Genomic DNA, 19,726 nt, shown 5'->3' with positions numbered 1-19,726 from the left:
CGCACTGAAATCTGGACAGCTGACACGTGGGTCCACGACCTACTGTAAAACAATTGGACGGCACGCACACCCAAGCCGAGACGGCGGAGCGGCCCAACCATTTCGCTTCGCCGCTTAAACCCTAAACCCAAACCCTGTGTTCCCCTTCCTGCCGCTCCAGCCTTCTCCCAGTCCCAGTCCCCGCGCGCCACCATGTCGATGGCGGTGGCCTCACTCCGCTTCCTCGCGCGCCGCCAACACCGCCTCCGTCTCGCAGCGCCGCTCGCTGTCCCCGGCGCGCGGGCGGCATTCCTCTCTGACGTGGCCGAGGACGCCCAGCTGGCGGCCCCGCCGCCGCCGGGGCGGAAGGTGCTGGAGAGCTTCCGCGAGGAGTTTGAGATTGGCGGTCGCCTCATCGCCTTCGAGACCGGGAAGATAGCGCGCTTCGCAAACGGATCCGTCGTGATCTCCATGGACGACACCCACGTCCTCTCCACCGTCGCCGCCTCCAAGTCCTCGGACCCCGTCCGGGACTTCCTCCCTTTAACAGTAAGAATCGTCTTCTCTACTGTTGTGTGACATGTATTTCAGAGGCTTCCAGTTATGTGGCAATTTAATGTGAACATACACAAACATTCATTCGATGCAATTTTAACTATTCTCCAGCTACAGCATTTGATTTGTCTGACTGATCTTTTTCCAGATTTTACCATTAGTTATTATGCTGTTCATTTCTGCTAAATTACAAATTTGGTACTCCCTCCGATCCTAAATTGTTGTCGAAATATTACATGTATCTAGACGCTTTTTAAGAATAGATACATCCATATTTGGGCAAATTTGAGTCAAGAATTTAGGATCAGAGGGAGTATTTTGCTAAGAGATTATTCAAATTTAATCGGATGCCAGTTGCCAATATAATCATGCTTGAATTTGGTCAGAGGGATGGTACAAAAACATTGAGCTGTTTCTTACAGCTTCTGATACGTTGCAGTAAATTTTATTATATCAGCAAATTACACAAGCAGTTCTCACAAAATAATAATACTTACACAAGCAGTTAATTATATTGTGCAGTTATTGAGTTTGGAGACCTACTGACCACCCCAGGCAGGTTTACTGCATCAGTACATATTTTTCGTTTTTTTTACTAATTTAACTCATTGGATGATATGGTTAAGTTTAAGCCAACAGGAAAAAACTTATTATGCATGTCTTCACATTTTTAATGCAGCACTATTCATCTCCTATGTGCATTTGTTTTACGCTAATTTTGGTGCTTTGCCCTAACGAACATGTTTGTCATTGTTTTGGCTCTAGGTTGATTACCAAGAGAAGCAATATGCTCAAGGTGTTATTCCCACGACCTATATGCGCAGAGAAGGTGCCCCTAAGGAAAGAGAACTTTTGTGTGGGCGCATAATCGATCGACCAATACGGCCATTGTTTCCTCGTGGCTTTTACCATGAAGTCCAGGTGTTTCTCTGATTAATATTTTGTGCTTCAAATTCCTGAAGATTGCACAACCATTATCAGTCATTGATGGAGTTGCACCCTGCTTTTCTAGATCACGACAAATGTTATTTCCTCAGATGGAAAACAAGACCCAGATGTTATGGCCGCAAATGCATCTTCAGCTGCACTGATGCTATCTGATATACCGTGGAATGGGCCGATTGGAGTAATACGTGTTGGGAGAATTGATGGGAATTTTGTGCTGAACCCAACAGTGGATGAGGTATATATTGACAATTACTACCACATGTGGTCATTTTTATCTCTCCTCAACTGCACATGAATACATTTTGTAATGTTCATGGATACAACATATCCTGGGAGCATTTCGTAGCATCATGGTGGATTTCACTCTGTTCTATGTTTGTCTTATTTTGTGTCATAAGTACACATATATTATCTGATATCCAGTATACAATAAATTTTATTCAGTTTACTCATATTTTCTGTATATTTCACCGCACCTTGCAGTTAGGTTTGAGTGATCTCAACCTAATTTATGCATGTTCACGGGATAAAACACTAATGATAGATGTACAAGCTCGTGAGATAACTGAAAGGGATCTTCAAGCAGGGATGAAGCTTGCACACTCAGAGGTATTCTTTCTCTTTTGTTTTTTATGGGCTGTAATTATATTCTAATGTACTGGCTATGATTCTCAGGCAGTTAAATATATCGACCCTCAAATTAGACTGGCTAAGCGAGCTGGAAAAGAGAAAAGAGAGTACAAGCTTTCAATGATTTCAGATGGATCCTACGAGAAAATTAGAACCTTATCGGAAGCACCAATCGAAGAAGTCTTCACTGATAAAACATACGGCAAGGTGTATTGTGTTACATACGTATTATCTTATAAATTAGGCTCTTCCTTTCCAGTTTGTGGAGTTGAAAGAAAATATGTTTGGGTGTGACCATTCACCTTTTTTGTAAGACTTATCCTACCATCTCCAAATTTAGGTCGCCCACAATATATTATTATTTCATGATCTAAATTTGCTTCAAAAGCCATGTAAAGTCAGAAAAAACGTTTATAGTTTGAACTTTGGAGAAGGGAGTAACTATGAGCAGCATTAATTAAGAAGTTAAAGTTGTTTTTTTAAAACATAAATTCATTGGATGTTTTCATTTGTTGCAGTTTGAGCGTGGAGAAGCCTTGGAAAAAATCACACAATCTGTAAAATTAAAGCTTGAAGACGAATGTGATGAGGAAAGCTTGAAGTTTCTTTCCAAGGCAGTTGACACAGTGAGAAAACAGGTATAGCCCAGTGATTTCTCTGGCAAACTCTGGCAGGTATAGATAGATACATGTGCTTTTAAAATGGGTTAGCAGAAAACACAAACATGTTGTTATATGTTATGTATACTGTTCGAACCATGTAGTCGTGTTCTTGGCTCAAGTACACATATGATTATGTCACATCCCCCATTTGACCCCGAGACTTGTAATTTCCAGGGACATCGTCTCTTATCTGTTCAGCGAACCTAACAGATAATAGCAGAGCGCATTGATATGGCAGTGAAGTTAACATTTAACAAATCTGTAGCTTAGCTATCCCAGATCCATTAGGCATGGACCATAACATTTTTTAGCCGTGTGCATGCGTGCAATTGGTCAATGAATACTCTGATCCCTATGATTCCACTTGACCTATTGTTTGCTTTGTCTTGCAAGTTTCTGAATTCAAGGTAATTATTTGATCCAGTAGTATACGGATATTTCTTAAAATTTGTGCAAAATTTAATTAAGGTATTGGGGCATATGGCTAGCTCAGTAATGAGATGGAATTTCTGAGATCGAGAGCTACCGGCTGTCCTTACCACCACCTGGTAGCACTTCATTCGTTGCCATATTCTTATATCGAATCAGTTATGTCATTTCAGTTGATAAGGAGTTCTTTCTGCAGGTCATACGCAAGAGAATAATTAAGGAAGGTCTTAGACTCGATGGTAGACAACTTGATGAGGTGCGGCCATTGTATTGTGAATCCAGCACATATCCAATATTGCATGGTTCTGCCCTGTTTTCCCGTGGAGATACTCAGGTTCTCTCTCTCTCTCTCAATATGCACTGTTCGCTATACCATAAGATGATTTTTGTTTGAATTTGGAGGAACTCCATAATGTCTTCGGATCAAGTTATTATATATATGCACAATGCAAGTAATCCAAACTTTGCTTGTAGGTGTTGTGCACAGTTACCCTTGGTGCTCCTGGTGATGCTCAGCGATTGGATTCAATTGTTGGCCCTCCATCAAAGCGTTTCATGCTTCACTATAGTTTTCCACCATTTTCAATCAATGAAGTTGCCAAACGTGGGGGTTTGAATCGACGTGAAGTTGGACATGGTACACATTTTTCCTTGTAGGCGTATAGCTGTAGATTATAGATATTCTTCGCCCTGAAGTTTAAGCTGAAGAGATGTGTGTGATACCCTGGTTTAGTTTGTTTCATAATGGACTGACAGTGTGATAAGATTAGTCTTACATGAGTAGTTGTAATGATCAGGTAAGTGTAGCCTAGGGAACTTTGGAAAAGTGTGGTTGAAAACTTAAGCATTTTCCTTGTTCTGGACATAATTGGTGTGCTCCGTTGCAATTGGATTCATGATGCTTTATTGTTTTTCCTTATTTTTTCGCATTCTGTTTAGCTTGTTTAATTTAAGTCTTAGGTTGCATTGGAAGTTTGATGAGACAAAATGAATAACAGAAATGTGGCTATTTGTTTTTTACTATTGTGCAGGCACTCTTGCTGAGAAAGCACTGCTTGCTGTGCTTCCTCCAGAAGGTGACTTCCCATATACTGTTCGGATAAATTCAGAAGTCATGGCCTCTGACGGTTCAACATCAATGGCATCAGTGTGTGGAGGTACAGGGTGTTATCTCTTCTAGTGGCATTATTATACTTAAAATGAAACTATTAGGCTCTCTCAGTTATGGTTTGGAGAAGTTTTTCGCTTGAAACTAAATGCCATTTATCCGCATTTGTGAATGTTCTACAGCTTTTAGTTGTGGAATTCCACCCTAGTTTGGCAATGAAATTCTGTTCACTTGCAAAAGCCTTCATTATCAGGATTGTGTAACTGCACTTTCATGTGAAATGGATTACTTTTTTCTATAGTCTTTAACAATTGCCTGTCATTCTGCTGTATAAAAATAGTCTTCTATTAATTTAATACTCCCTCAAGGTGTTATTTTTCGGGTCTACTTCATCTTGGTGTACAATGTGTTTCCAGTGATCTGCTCTGAAGTTATTATTTGTTAATATCTTCTTTCATGCATTTTCTATGGTGACTGACAGGAAGCATGGCTTTAATGGATGCTGGAATACCTGTTAGGGAACACGTTGCTGGTGTTTCAGTGGGTCTTGTCAGTGAAGTAGACCCAATGACTGGAGATATTTCTACTTATCGTATATTAACAGACATTTTAGTAAGTTATAGTCACTCTTCATTTCTATTGTCATAACTTTTGAGGGAACCATTCCCTATCTTATATATAATTGTATATGAACGTTGGTGTTTTCAGGGTCTTGAAGATCACCTCGGTGACATGGACTTCAAAATTGCAGGAACAAGGAAAGGTATTACTGCTATTCAGCTGGATATAAAACCTGCTGGAATACCGTTGGACATAGTGTGTGAAAGCTTGGAGCCTGCACGAAAGGCTCGTAATCAAATCCTTGACCGCATGGATCAGGAAATTAGTTCTGCTCGTGCTATCAATGATGGAAGTGCTCCTCGATTAGGTTTGTTCATGCACTTTCACTTACGTTTTTGGTTGGGTTACTTTGATATTTGAAGGTCCTAATTGCCCCTCTATTGCAGCCACACTGAGCTTTAGCAGTGATTCTCTTAGGAAGTTGCTTTTCCACAGGAAAAAAATTGAGCAAGAAACAGGTATGGAGCTAGCTTTTACCTGATTCTACCCATGTCTATTTTAAGCTCTTCTTTAAGAGATGATTTGTCTCATGCGGCAAGACGGGCAGATGTTGCCTATTTGTGAAAATTTGGTAATTGCGTGTTATGCCATAAACCATGCTAATCACGTTTTATCTTTTGGGCAGGAAGTTTATTCTGGAACCTAATTGCACCTTATTTTTACTCAAAAATCCGAATTGATATTTACGTAAGGCAATGCTGAGAAATGCAAATTACATACTCGAGTATTTGTAAAAAATCACAAGATTAGTAGTTTCATTTATGTGGCATAAAATTGATGTCATTATATTGCTACTCAAGAGTACTTGCTTATGTTTGTGATTTTGTATCACACAACCATAGATAATGGAGAAATTGTTGGTCAGTTCTTTGTTTTCACCAATCAAAATATGCTCTATATTCCCTCAAAAAGGGAGCACACGGGACAACTCCAGTGTTCGCATTTGCTCTTGCTATTAGCTGTCACTCCATGTGGGGGCCTGCATGTTTGTGTGAGAACCCAATGGCAGACTGAAATTACCTTCAGGATTAACATAATTCTAAGATGTCAGAGTGATGACCCAGTTAATATAATTTTTCACCATTTTCTGTTTGGTAACTTGTATATTTAAATCCATCTAAATACTTTATCTCATTGTGCCTTAAGTGTATTTTTCAAGATTTTTAGGCAGCTAATTTTGTTGGCAATTCTCCTTTCCATTTTCTTATAAGGTGCAAGGGTATCTGTTAGTGATGGTACGGTCACTATTGTTGCTAAAACTCAGGCAGTTATGGATAAGGCTCTCGAGAAGGTACGTATCAATAATACAATGTCAGTTGATTAAGCCAGCTATGAGCCTATGAGACCACCTGCTTACGAAAGGCTGTCATAATCCTTGCTTACAATGTACAGATCATCCATTTCGTATTTATCAAAATGTCAAAAGTATAACATGAGTGCTTGGCAGGAAAAATCATTGTATGGAGTCTAACCTGTTCTACCTTTTTTAGGTGGAGTTTCTTGTCGGACGTGAAATTGAAGTTGGCAAGACATACAAAGGAATTGTTTCCTCAATAAAGGAGTATGGCGCTTTTGTGGATTTCAATGGTGGGCAGCAAGGTCTTCTGCACATTTCTGAGCTGTCACATGAACCGGTATTTCTCCTGAAATTCTGTTCACATTTCTGAGCTGTCACATGGACCAGTATTTATCTTGAAATTGTGTGGTAGATTCATTTTACCGACTATGACTGCTTTGTTTGGGCTTCCACAGCAACACCGTACCAAAACATGCTGAAACCCAAACAGACAGACTAATTGGAGCTGCTAGCTGTCCATTGCCCAAAGCCGTTTCTAGTGTAACTGGCCGAAGTTACCCAAGGAGGTACTTCTCGGGCTTCCGAAATACCCATGGTCTTTAGCAATGTTAAGGACAAACTGCCACCATACATAATCCCTTCCCCGACCTTCCCAGCTCTGGATCCACTCACCGCGGTCCCCCTCCGTCCCCGACGAACTGCCGCCTTTCTCGACCTTCCTGGCTCCACTTGCAGGCTTGGAGCTCCCCCCCCCCCCCCCCCCCCCAAGTCCCCCACAGTCCCACACACACACACGGCACTGCACCTCCTGTTCTGACCACCCTCGAGCAGCCACAACAACTAGATCCACTGTTCACTGACTAGATAAAATTGTAATGCATAATGGCAAGACACAGTGCGCCTTGTTTTGTCAATCTTTGTTCCTGTGGTTGAAATTGCAGCATGCCAAGTATTTTAGTTGTACAGTTTTTTATACTGGTTCATATATATTTTTTTAGTTGACGATATGTAGATACACGTAGGAGACCAGGTTATCTTTGTCTGTCCACGATGACAATGGTTCATGTGATGTAGAGATAAATTGCAAATCTCTTATTGATATATCCTGTGATTTAAAAAAGACAATGGCTCATATGTCATTGTCTAGAAAGTGAGAAACCAGGTGTGCCTGTGTTCTGCAGTGCACCCAATACTTGAGAGTTGTTCTTGATTTTTCTAGTTATTAAATAAATATGTCAAATTGATCCGTGTAGAGGATTAACTTATTTTGGTCTAAGATCTACAATAAATTTTTTGGGCTAAATTCGCCACTTAGGTCAAAATGACATAATAGTAGAGGATTAACTTATAACAAGTCATTCGTAGTAAAATCAGCATTCCAAATACTGGCAAAGCAGCTTTTGATCATTTCTTAAGTTCTGACTATTATATTTGTATTTGTTTTATTTCCTTTCTACCTCCAGGTTTCAAAAGTCTCAGATATTGTAACTGTTGGGCAAGTGCTCTCACTGACGTGCATTGGACAGGATGTGAGGGGTAATATTAAACTTTCGCTCAAAGCAACCCTACCTCATCCACCTAAAAAGAAGTCAGCAAGTGAGGACACTACTCCTTCCCCCAGTCAAAACGTTATTGGTTGGGCCGCTGTGGACAACATGCCCAGCAAGGACCCTGGTGTTGAGCCACCTAATAGCAAAGATGAAGACGTCACGATTGAGGACACACCTTCATTTTCTACTCCTTCAGTTATAATTCGCAGTGCTGTTGACTGTGATGCCCAAGATGATGCAAATGGTCCTGCTAAGAAACGTTCAAAGGTTGCAAGTTCAAAGGTTGCAAAGTCATCTCCTAGAGTATATAAACAAGCCAAAGAACAACAGGAGGTTAGGACAGTAGCCGCTAAGAAAGCATCAAGTACATCGTCTGTCAAGAAAAATAAGAAAGTGAAGGCTGATGATTCTGGAAGTAATGGGCTCGATAACATCCCAGAACTAGACATAAGCAACACCCTGAAGTCTTCGGTTCTCAAGAACTTCCGTTCAGGCTCTATGAAGCTGGGTGACGTAGTTACAGCTAAGGTCTACCAGATAAGGGCCTATGGACTCGTACTGGAGCTTAGTGATGGAGTTCGTGGAATGCATAAATTTGTGGTAATTTCATACCCAACTCACTGGTACTCTTTTAGTTCATACTGCCATGAATGCATCCCCTATTTTGTACATTGTTGAATCCTTCTTTATGATGGTGTCTTAAGCATTGCTCTGTTTCTGTATGAAATACGAACAACTAATTTAATACTTCTGCAGATAACTTGAGGGAATGAAATTCTGTTCTCATAATTACAGTAAAATGTACAGAATGATACTGTATGGGATTAAGTGGATGGATAATATTATCTTTAAGACCAGTAGCTTAGTTATCTATGGGATTTTGCAGTAAACTGACAGTGCATATTTAGTATTTTAATTTCGTTTCTTGGTCTTTGGTACTGAAATTCAGGTGAATCTTTTGCAGGAAAGCAGCCGAAAGAATTTTGAGATCGGAGAGGAATTACTTGTGAAATGCGCAAGCTTCAATGCCAAGGGTGTCCCAGTCTTCTCATTGCTGGATTAGTATCAATTTTTTTTGTTGGCACTATTTACGTTTCGCTAGATGTCTATGGAGATAGACACTTGTAAATTTGTAGCAGTTAATTGATCATTTAATTAACGTGAGGAAAAAAGTGAAGCGGTCTCCAATTTTGTCGGAATGGTCAAAGTTTTGTGTTTTTGCGGTCCTCGTGAGCATTTTGCTCCTGCATTTTCTCATAGAAGGGATGGAAAGATTGATCCTGTGATTCAACTGTAATGTACAAACACTAGGCAGCTTGATGCGACATTTGTATATTGTGACATCCACAATGTTGCTTATTTATCGCTTCAAATAATCGTAACAGTATGTATCATTTGTGTGTGTAGTGCGCATTTCAGCAGTATTGTGCTACACCTACGGTCCTCGCATCAATTCATTTTGCTCTGTCATCGTTTTCCTGTAAGGAATACCCCCCTAGCATCAGTAGTTCACTGTGATCTAATCTTCCCACGTCCTCTGGTCATCACACATACGGTCCTCGCATCAATTCATTTTGCTCCGTCATCGTTTTCCTGTAAGAATACCCTCCTAGCATCAGTAGTTCACTGTTATCTAATCTTCCCACGTCCTCTGGTCATCAGCAGAAGCAGTTGACGGAGGAAGAAGACCACGAGGTGATAACCTCGAACGGCCATCGAGTTCGACGGGCGGAGCTGCCAACTAGCCGCCGGTGACTACGTAGGCTGATGTTTCATCCTCTTCCGGAGGGACCTATGGGATACCACAGAAGAGTCCAGGTACGTAAAAGGAAGTCAGGAACAGCATGGTTCCCTGCACACAACGGGACGGACGACGGCGGCCGGGATAAATCTTCTGTGTGTAACCGCGCTCTCGTTCCGAGCTGGAGCACGCAGACTACGCCGCTGAGGTACAACAGACAGACATGCATTGAAGTTTGATACATTGGCATAGACGCGCAGCTTGGAAGGGGACGCATCTAGCATGGCGTCCGACGGAAAACTTCGTCCCCTTGTGCCTGTTATGTACTTCTACACGTTTAGGGTTGTTTCCGTCGGTCCTTCCGAACACACGGATATACTACACACTACTCCTACTGAAGAATCATATGAAGGGGGCGCGCCCTTGCGCTGAACGCATGAAGTGAAGATACTATGCATTATATCCATAACATTTCATCCTTCACCAGTGCACATCCAGGAGTTTGGCCCCATCCTTCAGCAGCTCCACATCCGCCGGCTTCTGAAGACCTGACCAAGAGAGCAAGTAGGGAACACTATCTCAAAAGATCTCAGCACATATTGATCAAAAGTCACTCGATTTCTACATGTTCCATATCGCCCACACCATCGCCGCTAGGCCAGTAGAGTAAAATCTTTCACCACCAGGAAGGAAAGCATACATCCACGTATAGAATTGCCATAAAGAAGTAGGGATATAAGAGGTGTTAAATAGAGAGCCCACAACTCTCCAAACCACCCTAGAGACCACACACTTGAAGAACAGGTGGTCAGCAGTTTCAGTTTCGGGCATATAATGCTATACAAAGAACCCACTAGCCCTTAGAAACTTCTTCACAAAAAAAAACACTTGGAAATTGCTTAGCTCATGCACCTGGTAGATTAGTGTCACATTTCGAGCAAAGTATTGAGCTGATTTGTACAAGATCTTTGCAAGATCAAAGGAAGGAAAAGACACTCTTGAAACCAAGGAAGGATGCGCCAGTCTCACTGCCCTTTGAACCCCCCAATATATCCTTGATATAGCCCTGAATCCTCTGAGATTCAACTACGGATGCAACTTGCTTTGTACATTGCATAGCCTGAAAATCAGCGATGGGGCTGGCAAAACAGAATTTGTTCTTTTCCGATGGGCTGTCTATGCTACCTGCAAACGGAGGACAGTTCTCATGTGGAGTTCTGCTCAGGATTTTGCTCTTCTCAAATGGGCTGTCCCTTTTGCCTGCAAAATTACTATAGTTCTCATGAGGGGTCCACAGGATCTTGCTCTTCTCTGATTGGTTGTCCCTTTTGGCAGCAAATTGAAGAGAGGATTCATCTGGAACTCTGTTCAGGATCTTGCTCTTCTCGAATGAGCTGTCCCTTTTTCCTGCAAATTGACGAGACTTCTCATCAGGAGTTGTCCTTGGGACGTTGATCTCCTCAGATGGACTGTCCATGCTGGCAGCAAATCGAAGAGAATTTTCATGTTGAGTTCTGCTAAGGATCTTGCTCTTCTCGAATGAGCTGTCCCTTTTTCCTGCAAATTGACGAGACTTCTCATCAGGAGTTGTCCTTGGGACGTTGATCTCCTCAGATGGACTGTCCATGCTGGCAGCAAATCGAAGAGAATTTTCATGTTGAGTTCTGCTAAGGATCTTGCTCTTCTCAAATGGGCTCCCCGTTTTCTCTGTGAACAGAGAGCAGCTCTTCTCTGAAGTTATGCCCAGGATCCTTCGACACTTTTCGGCTGTAGTGGTCGGAGAGATTCTAGCCTCAGTACGTTCAGAATCCATTGGTGTGACCTCGTTCACAAGCAGACCTTCCTGATCTAGGTCAAACTGATCTATTGATGTCTTCATTTTCTTCAGTATCAAAGGTTCATAAGAGCTATCCATAGACTTCGACAACATCAGAGTGGGAAAATCTCTGGATTTCTTGCGTATGTGGTCAAAAATTGTTTTGCTGCTGGCACTTTTGCATCCCGCCTCTGCTGGTCCAGAAACCGATACATCTTGCATGTCTAGGCATGGTAATAGATACGCTGGTCAGCAAACTAAATTAAGCGGATTTTGCTAACAGGAATGCCATGAAACATAACAGATACATTGTTCAGCAAACTACATAAAGCAGATAATGTTACCTCCATCATCTTCTTCAAGCAGTAGATCGAAGCTGGGGACCTCTCTGTAGTCATGAAAATATTACCACAGGAAAGTTGTATCAGAAGAAGGTTCGAAGGACATGGTAGAATAAATGCAAAGACGGAAATCTGACATCTGATTAGAATTTCAACAAATAGAAGTTCCCTGGTGACCTCATGTAGCCCTTGCAAATATTTGCCTCAAAAAATCCTAGCAAATATTTTTGATACTACAGTAATGACCAATCAATAAATGTTTTGTTCTTGGCTACTCTGATGGATGAAAGATACTCCCTCGGATCCTAAATTGTTGTCGTTGCTTTAGTTCAAATTTGCACTAAAACAACGAGAAGAATTTAGGATCGGAGGGAGTAATTCAGGAATTCTTGGAGGGGGTCCACAGAGTAGGGAAAGCACTTACAGTGAAGCCAAGTTATTAAATTTTCTCATTCCCTGCATATTGTCAGCTTTCTCTGGAGCGCTGGGACCATCATCATCTTCTATAACACATACCTCTTTGGAAAGCGGGCTCCGTCCAATATAAGATTGAGATGGATTTGCTCCAGTCGGCCTGGAGCCAACCAAACAAATCTGTGCAGGAAGACTGGACAAGTGTTTTGGCTTTTCTACCTCACATACTTTGGTCACATGCAAATCATCTTCCCTGCTGACCACATGCTTCTTGTGGATATCAATACCGACTTCATCATAAATTACAAGCACAGAATATGTCAGCATAAACTTGTAAAAAAATATATTCATTGAGCAATGATTATATGTTGTGGCAATTACCGTGTTCTTCAAAAATGAGATCAACCTTCAGAGTCACTCTGGCACTCTGGGGGCATGGTACAAAAAGTTTAACAGAGTATGGGCTGCATTTAACAAAATAGCTGATGAGAGTATTTCGGGGTAACTTAGCTTTGATCTCGGTGTCTTGAGTGCAGCAAGATCCTTTTATGATGGTATCTAGTTGAGCAATATTATTCATCTCTACTATCACAAGGCTATGTTTGTATCTTGTATGAAGCGGAGGTGCCTTTACTTAGTGGTGGTCAGCACAAAAAGTAATAGACTGACCAAAAGTATAAGATTGCCGAGCTACTCTGGTAGTCTGCTAGAATAATCTATTTAAAGGAGATACAAATGGAATGAAAAGAATATCATTCTTGAAGGAGCGAAATCGCATTTCACAGTCTACCTGCTTATTGGTACATTTATACTTCATTTACTTGACAATTTCCATAACAATGTCCAAATGTTAGCTGAAATAACATAACTTCAGAAGTATTACCTGGAAAACTCTTGAGCCCTTTAAAGAAGAGTTGCAAATGATGACAACAACAACCAAAAAAAAAACCACCTATCAGGAGGAGAAAAAGATCATAAATGACATTAAGATTATAAAATAAAACACTGACCTTATTTTCTCATGAAAAAGGATCGTATTGTCTTCTTCTGAGCCCACAACCTGACAAAGTGTAATGTAACAATCTATGGGTTTAAGGAGCATGGATGATAAAAAAACAAAGTTAAAATTCCTTAAAAAACACAAAGATACAAAACATACCATGTCAGCATAGTTCTGCTTAGTGGATCGACCTGTCTGTGATTGACGGCTTAGCGTTACAATAATGGTTGATTTCCCCTGTCTGTTTCCAGCATCCTCAATTTGTATGTCAATTTTTGGCGGTAATGATGACAAGGATTCTTTTATATGATTTCCAAATGGATAATTGCGACCTGTTGCAATTTCTAGCTTTCTAGCATCAGCAGTTGCCAGGCTCTCGAAGGAATCAACTCCAGCAGTCTTCAGTGCCTGGGATAGCAGTGACAAACGCAATCTTGAATCATGCAGCCCTTGAATATATAAAAGCCTTAAATAATCAGGGTTCAAAAATTAATAACCTTTGCTGTGATAATTCCAACTCCAGGAAGTTGTTTCAGTAAAAATGGACTGATTTCCCAAAGTTTTTGGTCTAGGCATTTCGCGAGGAGCATAGAATTTATGGCAGATCTGTAACTCTTTTTGTATATAAAATATTCTTTCATGCATTTGGCAATCCTACATCCATTTGAGCATATCGAATTTGTTTCCTGCATGCAGAAGTTCACAGAAATTCAGAAGACATGGAAATGAGGTAAAAAGGTGTTTTAAGCTGAACAAACAACAACCTGGTTGAGGGATAAATCATGGGTTTGGGGGTCCCCTGTCAAACAGTCATTTGCTAATACAAAATTTTTATCTTCTCTTGTCTGGATACGCTTCTTCTTTTTTCCATTCACACTGACAACATGGAATCGGAGCCTTCCCTCTTTATCAGTGTTTATGTCATTTAGAGTCTTCTTCTCATTTCGACGTAGTTGGATCCCTTAAAATTCCAGAAAAATAAATAAATCATCAATTCACTCCACAAACTATATTATATAAAAAATATGTAAGCTACCTACAAGTAATCTCTGCAGAGTGGCAGATTATACGCAATAAATCTTCCAAACTGCAACAAGCAGAGGCTTTGACGATAAGCTTCATCGTATCAAACTTCAGATAGAATTTTGTCATCAGCCTCCCAGGTTCTGAGTAGAAAGAAATATCTCAAAAGATTTATTTGATGTATGATTGCAATACAGATACATGTGCAACTCATGCAACTAAGTGGAATACTGATATTTCCAAATAGCAATGAAGTGTCATGTTCTACATTTTTTAGCACTGAAGTACAACATTTCAGAACAAATGAATCAAAAAACAATAGAAAACAAATAGCAGAGTTATCTTAGTCATGTTACAAGGCTGCACTACCCGTTGCATTCCCAGCCCTCTAAAATTTCTGAGTACCTGTTATCTTTACTGACATAATTTTGTATGATGAACTTGGTTCAGGAGAACTCTAGCATAATCTGGGGTAGTTGGGTATAAATTACAGGGGCATCTTCTTGGTAGCATCGGAAAGAGGTGCAACTACAGAAATAATCATTCCTTAATATAGAACATTAGCACTATGAATATTGCAAACTGTATTTCCATGCTTTGTAAAACAAATTTGCACAAATCCTAAAGCAATATTGTTAGTAGTAGAGTACTGGATGATTCCAAAGTAGACTCCCAATATGCTTTTAAAATCATATGCTTTTCACTCTTAGGGAGAGCGTAGAAGACTGAAAAACTGGAGAAACACTATTTTTATACTAAAGGCTAAAAACGGTTGCATGTGATTCCATATGAATGCAACTTCCTTGTAAAATGGAAATTTTACCTAATGGTTTTAGACAGAAACCATCTTCATCTGTCCAAATTAGGCCATACTCACCCAACTCATGGATCTTCTCAACACATATATCTGTAAATTCAATCCATAAAGATCATGGTTCCATGATTTCATTATAGAAATATGAAGTGCACAAAATCCAAGAAAGATACCTCTCATTTGTTTTTCAAGGAGGTCGCGAGGAATCCCTCTCTTAATTCCATAGTGCTCAGGATTCTAGTGATTTAGATTCTTATAAATTATCTTATGAATTTAAACCAGAGAGATTTAAAGATCTAACAAGAGTAGTGTGTTCATGCCTTTTTTATCCTGGTGTACAAATACGAGCACTTGAGCCATTCAATTGCCAGAGTTATGTCAGACACTGTCAGCTGAACAATCTCCGCATTCAAATGTTCCACAGCACATGGCAGCAACCTGTTCATATTATCTATACTCAGCCAGACGTTTCACAGGATCCCGGGCATGTCATAGACTCACAGTTAAGTTTCAGTTGACTATAATGTGAGAACTTTTCAACTGAATGTCAAGAACTTACTGCGACTCTACCATTTCACATCCATTGAGAAGGTTCTCATATAGATGGACCTATAAGATGAACAAACGAAAGGTTAGACCAATAGACCAGGAAAAGTTTTCCTGTCAAAAGTATTTCAGAATTATCAAGATACGACAAAGCAGACAGATTACCGTCTCTCTTCTTGTCATAATTACAACTGTTCCTGTATCATCAAATGGTGGACGGCCAGCCCTCCCACACATCTGCGGATGACCAGAAAAGAGGCTTCGTCAGAACTCAGAAGCAAGGGAATTCACATAGTATGAATAAAGAACTTCAATGTCAAATAGGTCTAGCTGAGTTTAAATACATGTTAATTTTCAAATGATCATTTCAGTTTGAATTACTCAAATAAAGAACTTCCACTGTTGAGTTTAAATACATGTTAATTTCAACTAAATATCATAACAGGATTAATAACTTAGCTTGTATGCATGATAAAGAATTTAGCATAACCGGGCAACAAGTCAGAACCAACCTACCATGTCTATTCAAAGAAAAATTAACATATAAGAATATGAATATTTAGTGACGAACTGAGTATCACAACAAATTCGGTAACGGCTATTATTTTGAATTTGTATCCATTCCTTGTAAAGTAAACAAGTAAAAATACCTTAAGCAACAGGCACATCATTAACGCTAGATTTCCACACAAAAAATGCATGAAGCAAACAGTTTCTCACAAAAATGATCATTTTGCAGGAGAAATTGAGACTTATTAGTACACCTGAAGCACCATGGATCTCTCATATTCTACATATGATCCCTTCTCTTTGTTGCTGCAAAATATAATGAATGCCAGAAAAAAACCATAAGGAAAAGAATAGAGATAAGGTCAGTTGCTTCCATATTTAAAAATGGATTCTCACAAAAATTGTGTTGATTTTATCACGACTGTATGAGCAGGTAAGTTGATGCCCTGTGCCAAAGTATTTGTCGTGCATAGAATTTGAAGATCACCCTTCAGGAAAAGCCCCTCAACAAGACTCCGGTCCTTTAAGCAAAGACCACCATTATGAAAACCAACTGAAATTTGAAAATAGGGTACATCAGTTGAGAAATGTGTGTAACTTTAGGCAACACCTAGCGTGTGTGTCTAGACAAGAAAACAAAATATTGGAATTGATAGCACATTAGGAAGGTGTGCTCAAAGAACAAGATTCAACATGACCTCCATGTACAATGCAAGACTGCAGCTGCTTGTCACTACAGGTTAGGGAAGCCTCCTTCAGATGTTCATACTGCTGCATTGATTTCATAAATGGATTTGAATAGCCAAGAGACCCCGCAGTTTGTGAAAGGCATTGTGCTGCTTCTTGTGCACCTTTTCTTGTAGAACAGAAAACAAGTGCAGACTTCCCTCTTGAGTGTTGCATCAGTATATCTGTAATCAATATTCATTTTCTGTTTTGAGCAATGCAATTCTGGTAATGCTACTTACATGACATGCAGTATCATTGACAAATTGGGAGACATCACTTACCGAAAATGAAACTTTGCAGCCTCTACGAGTTGAAAGAAAGAAAATTAAGTAGTCAGATTTGAATACATATAACGCTCCTTAATTTCCCATATAATTTTGAAGAGCGAACATTATTGGAAAGGAATTAGCTTACCCTCTCAAACAGGAAGTCATTTTTCGCTGGAGCATAACCTAAATAGCATAAATCAGTAATTAGGGGAAAATATACCAATTGCTGAGAAAGTGTTCAGATCATCAGGAAATGCTAATTGCTAATCAGTTCATATGTTACTTGAGATATTTTTCTGGGAAAACTAACAAATCAATACTAAGGACTGCTAAATTTGTGCTACTAGAAAAATTTCTAACATCATGGCATGGCTGCTAAAGTAGCAATCCTTCAGGCTTCAGTGTAGGATGGATATAGTCATGCCAAAGTAGTGTTTTGTTGCTTTGACACAATTAAATCGAAACTTGAAATATGTGGCATACAAAGCCGTCAAAATATTATTGATAAGAACTGACAGGGTTAACGATTCAAGGCAAGATAATGCAAGAATAGATCAAGTCACTACAGTCACTCTGTCGGACCAGCAGAACAGTTGGCCTAGAGCATAACAAAGCTGCTGCAGCTACATGATAAGCAATGTTATGGGTTGTCAAAGTATTGCACTCCTATACACTTATATGCTTGTCCAGACTCCAGATTCTAATACAACTAGCTAAATGCAGTGCGTTGCTACGGAATTAAAAATATATATTACATGTATGAGTTATTTTAAATATTTATGTGATCGTGTTTTCTAATTTGGCGCTAAATAAGAGTTCTCAAAATATTTATTTAAGAAATAATTAGCCCAAAAGTATACATCAAACCAATCAAAAGATCATGATACATAAATAAATTTACTACATTGAAACAATCCAGTGACAATCATATAAAAGCTACGAAGAAGTCTTGGTAGGGTGAATTGACGACCACCAACTCAGATCATTATAAGTGTAAAGATGAGAAGCATGAACCATACCAAAAACTCTTGTTGTCAACTTCACTGGTCTCATCTCTTCACCAAATCTGCAAAAGGAACATACCTCAGATCAGGAGAATTCGTTGGTAGTACTTTCTTATAATTGAGGGGCTTGCTTTATTTACTTTTTGATTCCTTCAGGGGGTGCTAGAAGCCACTCCGCTGTGATTTTGCAAAGTTCAAACATAAGTTCCTTTACCACAGGATAATATGGTTAAGAAAATCGCACATGACAATATAATCCGCAGTTACTAACCTATGTCCTCAGCGTTAGAAATAGTGGCAGAAACTGCTATGAATCGAACATTTGCGAGAGGAGAATTTTTCATGTTGCCAAGCCGAGAAAGCATTTTTATTCTACTGACCACTGCTTCCAGGGAAGCTCCACGTGGATCATTGAGAAGATGAACTTCATCAATAAGGACAAGAGCAATATCACTGAAGAATCCTAATCCGCCATCCCTTATTCCATAACGACTCATAGAATCAAACTTCTGCACGTAGCATGATGTTGGTTGAAAAAATAAGAATAGTTGCAGAAGCAGTGGTTTATTTAGCTCATAGGAAGCAAAAAAAGTAGTGACATAGATAGACCTCAGGAGTAGTGACTATTAAATCAGCGTCATGTATGGCCTTCTTGTTATAGAATTCACTATCACCAGTCATCTCCAAGCAATTGATGCCCAACGGGCCCAGCTTCGTTTGCCAGTCCCGCATCTTCTCCTGCACCAACGCCTTCATAGGAGCAATATAGATCTACCAAACAACCCAAATAATGGATGAGTGAAATTAATGATTACTGTCCTCGGGTCCAAACATTGTTTGGCAAAAGGTAGTCAGCACATACTGTTTTCAGAGTTCCTTTTATCAAATTGAACCTCCATTCTGATGTGAGGAACCTCGAGAGGAGCCTCAGAATGCAGAGCTCAAACAGCGCTGTCTTACCACTCCCAGTAGGCGCAGAGACGACCATGTTTACATCCGAGAGGAAACTCGCAGGGAAGCACTCGCTCTGCAAGGAATTAAAGTATCTGCAGAGAAGCCAGCAAAGAGCGTTACTATGAATCCCATCCCTAATCTAGCATGCCACACGGCAGTCCAAATTTCTTCACACGATAATGCCTAATTTTCCCTCCTTATTTGCGGCCATTAACCTGGCAGTTTAATCTCATACACTACGAGATCACTGAAAATCCCAAGCTACTGAATACTTATATGCGTGGGGTCGTGCAATCAAATCAAACGCAGCTGTGCAGGAAACAACGTACAAACAAACACAACCGCTGGGTTTGATCGGCGTACGGATGGCGAAGCACACGCACCTGAACCCAAACACGGGGCGGAATGGCGGGGGCAGGTCGGAGACACACCGCAGCCCGTACGGGTCGCCGAGATGTCCAATCGACGTCATCGCTGATCCCCTGCAATCACGGGCGGAGTACCCAGTAGGGCAAAGTAGGGCGGATTTTTGCCTCAGTTACGAATTAGGGGAGATTAAGGAGATAAAACGGGGAGATGCAGGGCAGAATCAATTCGTGGGGTGATGGGAGGAGAAACGGTCGGGAGCGATAGAATCGAAGGGGAGATCAACCGGAGGCGGCGGCGGCGCTTGCGCTACTGTGAATCCAGTCGTGCGCGAGGAGGAAGACGAGCGAGGGGGACTGGGGCGAAGGAAGGAGGGGTGAAATGGTGAATCCGTGAAGGAAAGAAAAGTGAAAAAGATGG

The 19,726-nt window shown here is 40.4% G+C and overlaps 2 protein-coding genes across 3 annotated transcripts; one reads left to right on the top strand and one right to left on the bottom strand.

Moving 5' to 3' along the window:
* The first annotated feature begins 89 nt into the window (after positions 1-89).
* LOC100830539 (polyribonucleotide nucleotidyltransferase 2, mitochondrial) lies at positions 90-9,173 on the top strand. Its single transcript, XM_010237408.3, has 16 exons — positions 90-528; positions 1,300-1,455; positions 1,547-1,717; positions 1,966-2,091; positions 2,158-2,319; positions 2,631-2,750; positions 3,400-3,537; positions 3,678-3,840; positions 4,235-4,360; positions 4,793-4,923; positions 5,020-5,239; positions 5,319-5,390; positions 6,144-6,223; positions 6,423-6,566; positions 7,693-8,379; positions 8,744-9,173. Exons 1-16 carry the CDS (start codon positions 193-195, stop codon positions 8,840-8,842), a joined length of 2,931 nt encoding a protein of 976 aa, XP_010235710.1. The 5' UTR covers positions 90-192; the 3' UTR covers positions 8,843-9,173.
* A 1,021-nt stretch (positions 9,174-10,194) lies between these two features.
* LOC100830232 (ATP-dependent DNA helicase MER3 homolog) lies at positions 10,195-19,726 on the bottom strand. 2 transcript variants are annotated; one of them, XM_024461620.1, is made up of 27 exons: positions 19,593-19,726; positions 19,324-19,422; positions 18,849-19,032; positions 18,596-18,757; positions 18,258-18,495; positions 18,127-18,163; positions 18,002-18,048; positions 17,128-17,165; positions 16,995-17,016; positions 16,683-16,895; positions 16,381-16,537; positions 16,239-16,290; positions 15,640-15,711; positions 15,488-15,537; positions 15,249-15,366; positions 15,102-15,165; positions 14,938-15,021; positions 14,132-14,257; positions 13,856-14,052; positions 13,589-13,777; positions 13,251-13,499; positions 13,102-13,151; positions 12,975-12,992; positions 12,473-12,555; positions 12,102-12,381; positions 11,681-11,724; positions 10,195-11,560 (listed from the first exon to the last, which is right to left on the bottom strand). In XM_024461620.1, the coding sequence occupies exons 2-27, from the start codon at positions 19,410-19,412 to the stop codon at positions 10,497-10,499; spliced, it is 3,927 nt and encodes a 1,308-aa protein (XP_024317388.1). In that variant the 5' UTR covers positions 19,413-19,422; positions 19,593-19,726; the 3' UTR covers positions 10,195-10,496. The 2 variants fall into 2 exon arrangements, with proteins under 2 accessions (XP_024317388.1, XP_010235709.1); XM_010237407.3 differs by having other exon boundaries at positions 19,324-19,715.

The sequence above is a fragment of the Brachypodium distachyon genome, chromosome 3, assembly GCF_000005505.3.
Source record: "Brachypodium distachyon strain Bd21 chromosome 3, Brachypodium_distachyon_v3.0, whole genome shotgun sequence".
Classification (NCBI taxonomy): Eukaryota; Viridiplantae; Streptophyta; class Magnoliopsida; order Poales; family Poaceae; genus Brachypodium; species Brachypodium distachyon.
Note: the sequence above shows the minus strand (reverse complement) of the source record. Positions and strands in the feature narration are given on the sequence as shown.

Bases quoted from the DNA above. Each gene is read 5' to 3' on its own strand.
- LOC100830539 (XM_010237408.3), top strand. From the start codon at position 193: ATGTCGATGGCGGTGGCCTCACTCCGCTTCCTCGCGCGCCGCCAACAC. The intron at 3,841-4,234 runs GTACACATTTTT...ACTATTGTGCAG, and splicing joins TCGACGTGAAGTTGGACATG to GCACTCTTGCTGAGAAAGCA. The intron at 5,240-5,318 runs GTTTGTTCATGC...CCTCTATTGCAG, and splicing joins TGGAAGTGCTCCTCGATTAG to CCACACTGAGCTTTAGCAGT.
- LOC100830232 (XM_024461620.1), bottom strand. From the start codon at position 19,412: ATGACGTCGATTGGACATCTCGGCGACCCGTACGGGCTGCGGTGTGTC. The intron at 16,291-16,380 runs GTGAGAATCCAT...TATATTTTGCAG, and splicing joins ATAAAATCAACACAATTTTT to CAACAAAGAGAAGGGATCAT. The intron at 11,561-11,680 runs GTAACATTATCT...TACCATGCCTAG, and splicing joins GCTTGAAGAAGATGATGGAG to ACATGCAAGATGTATCGGTT.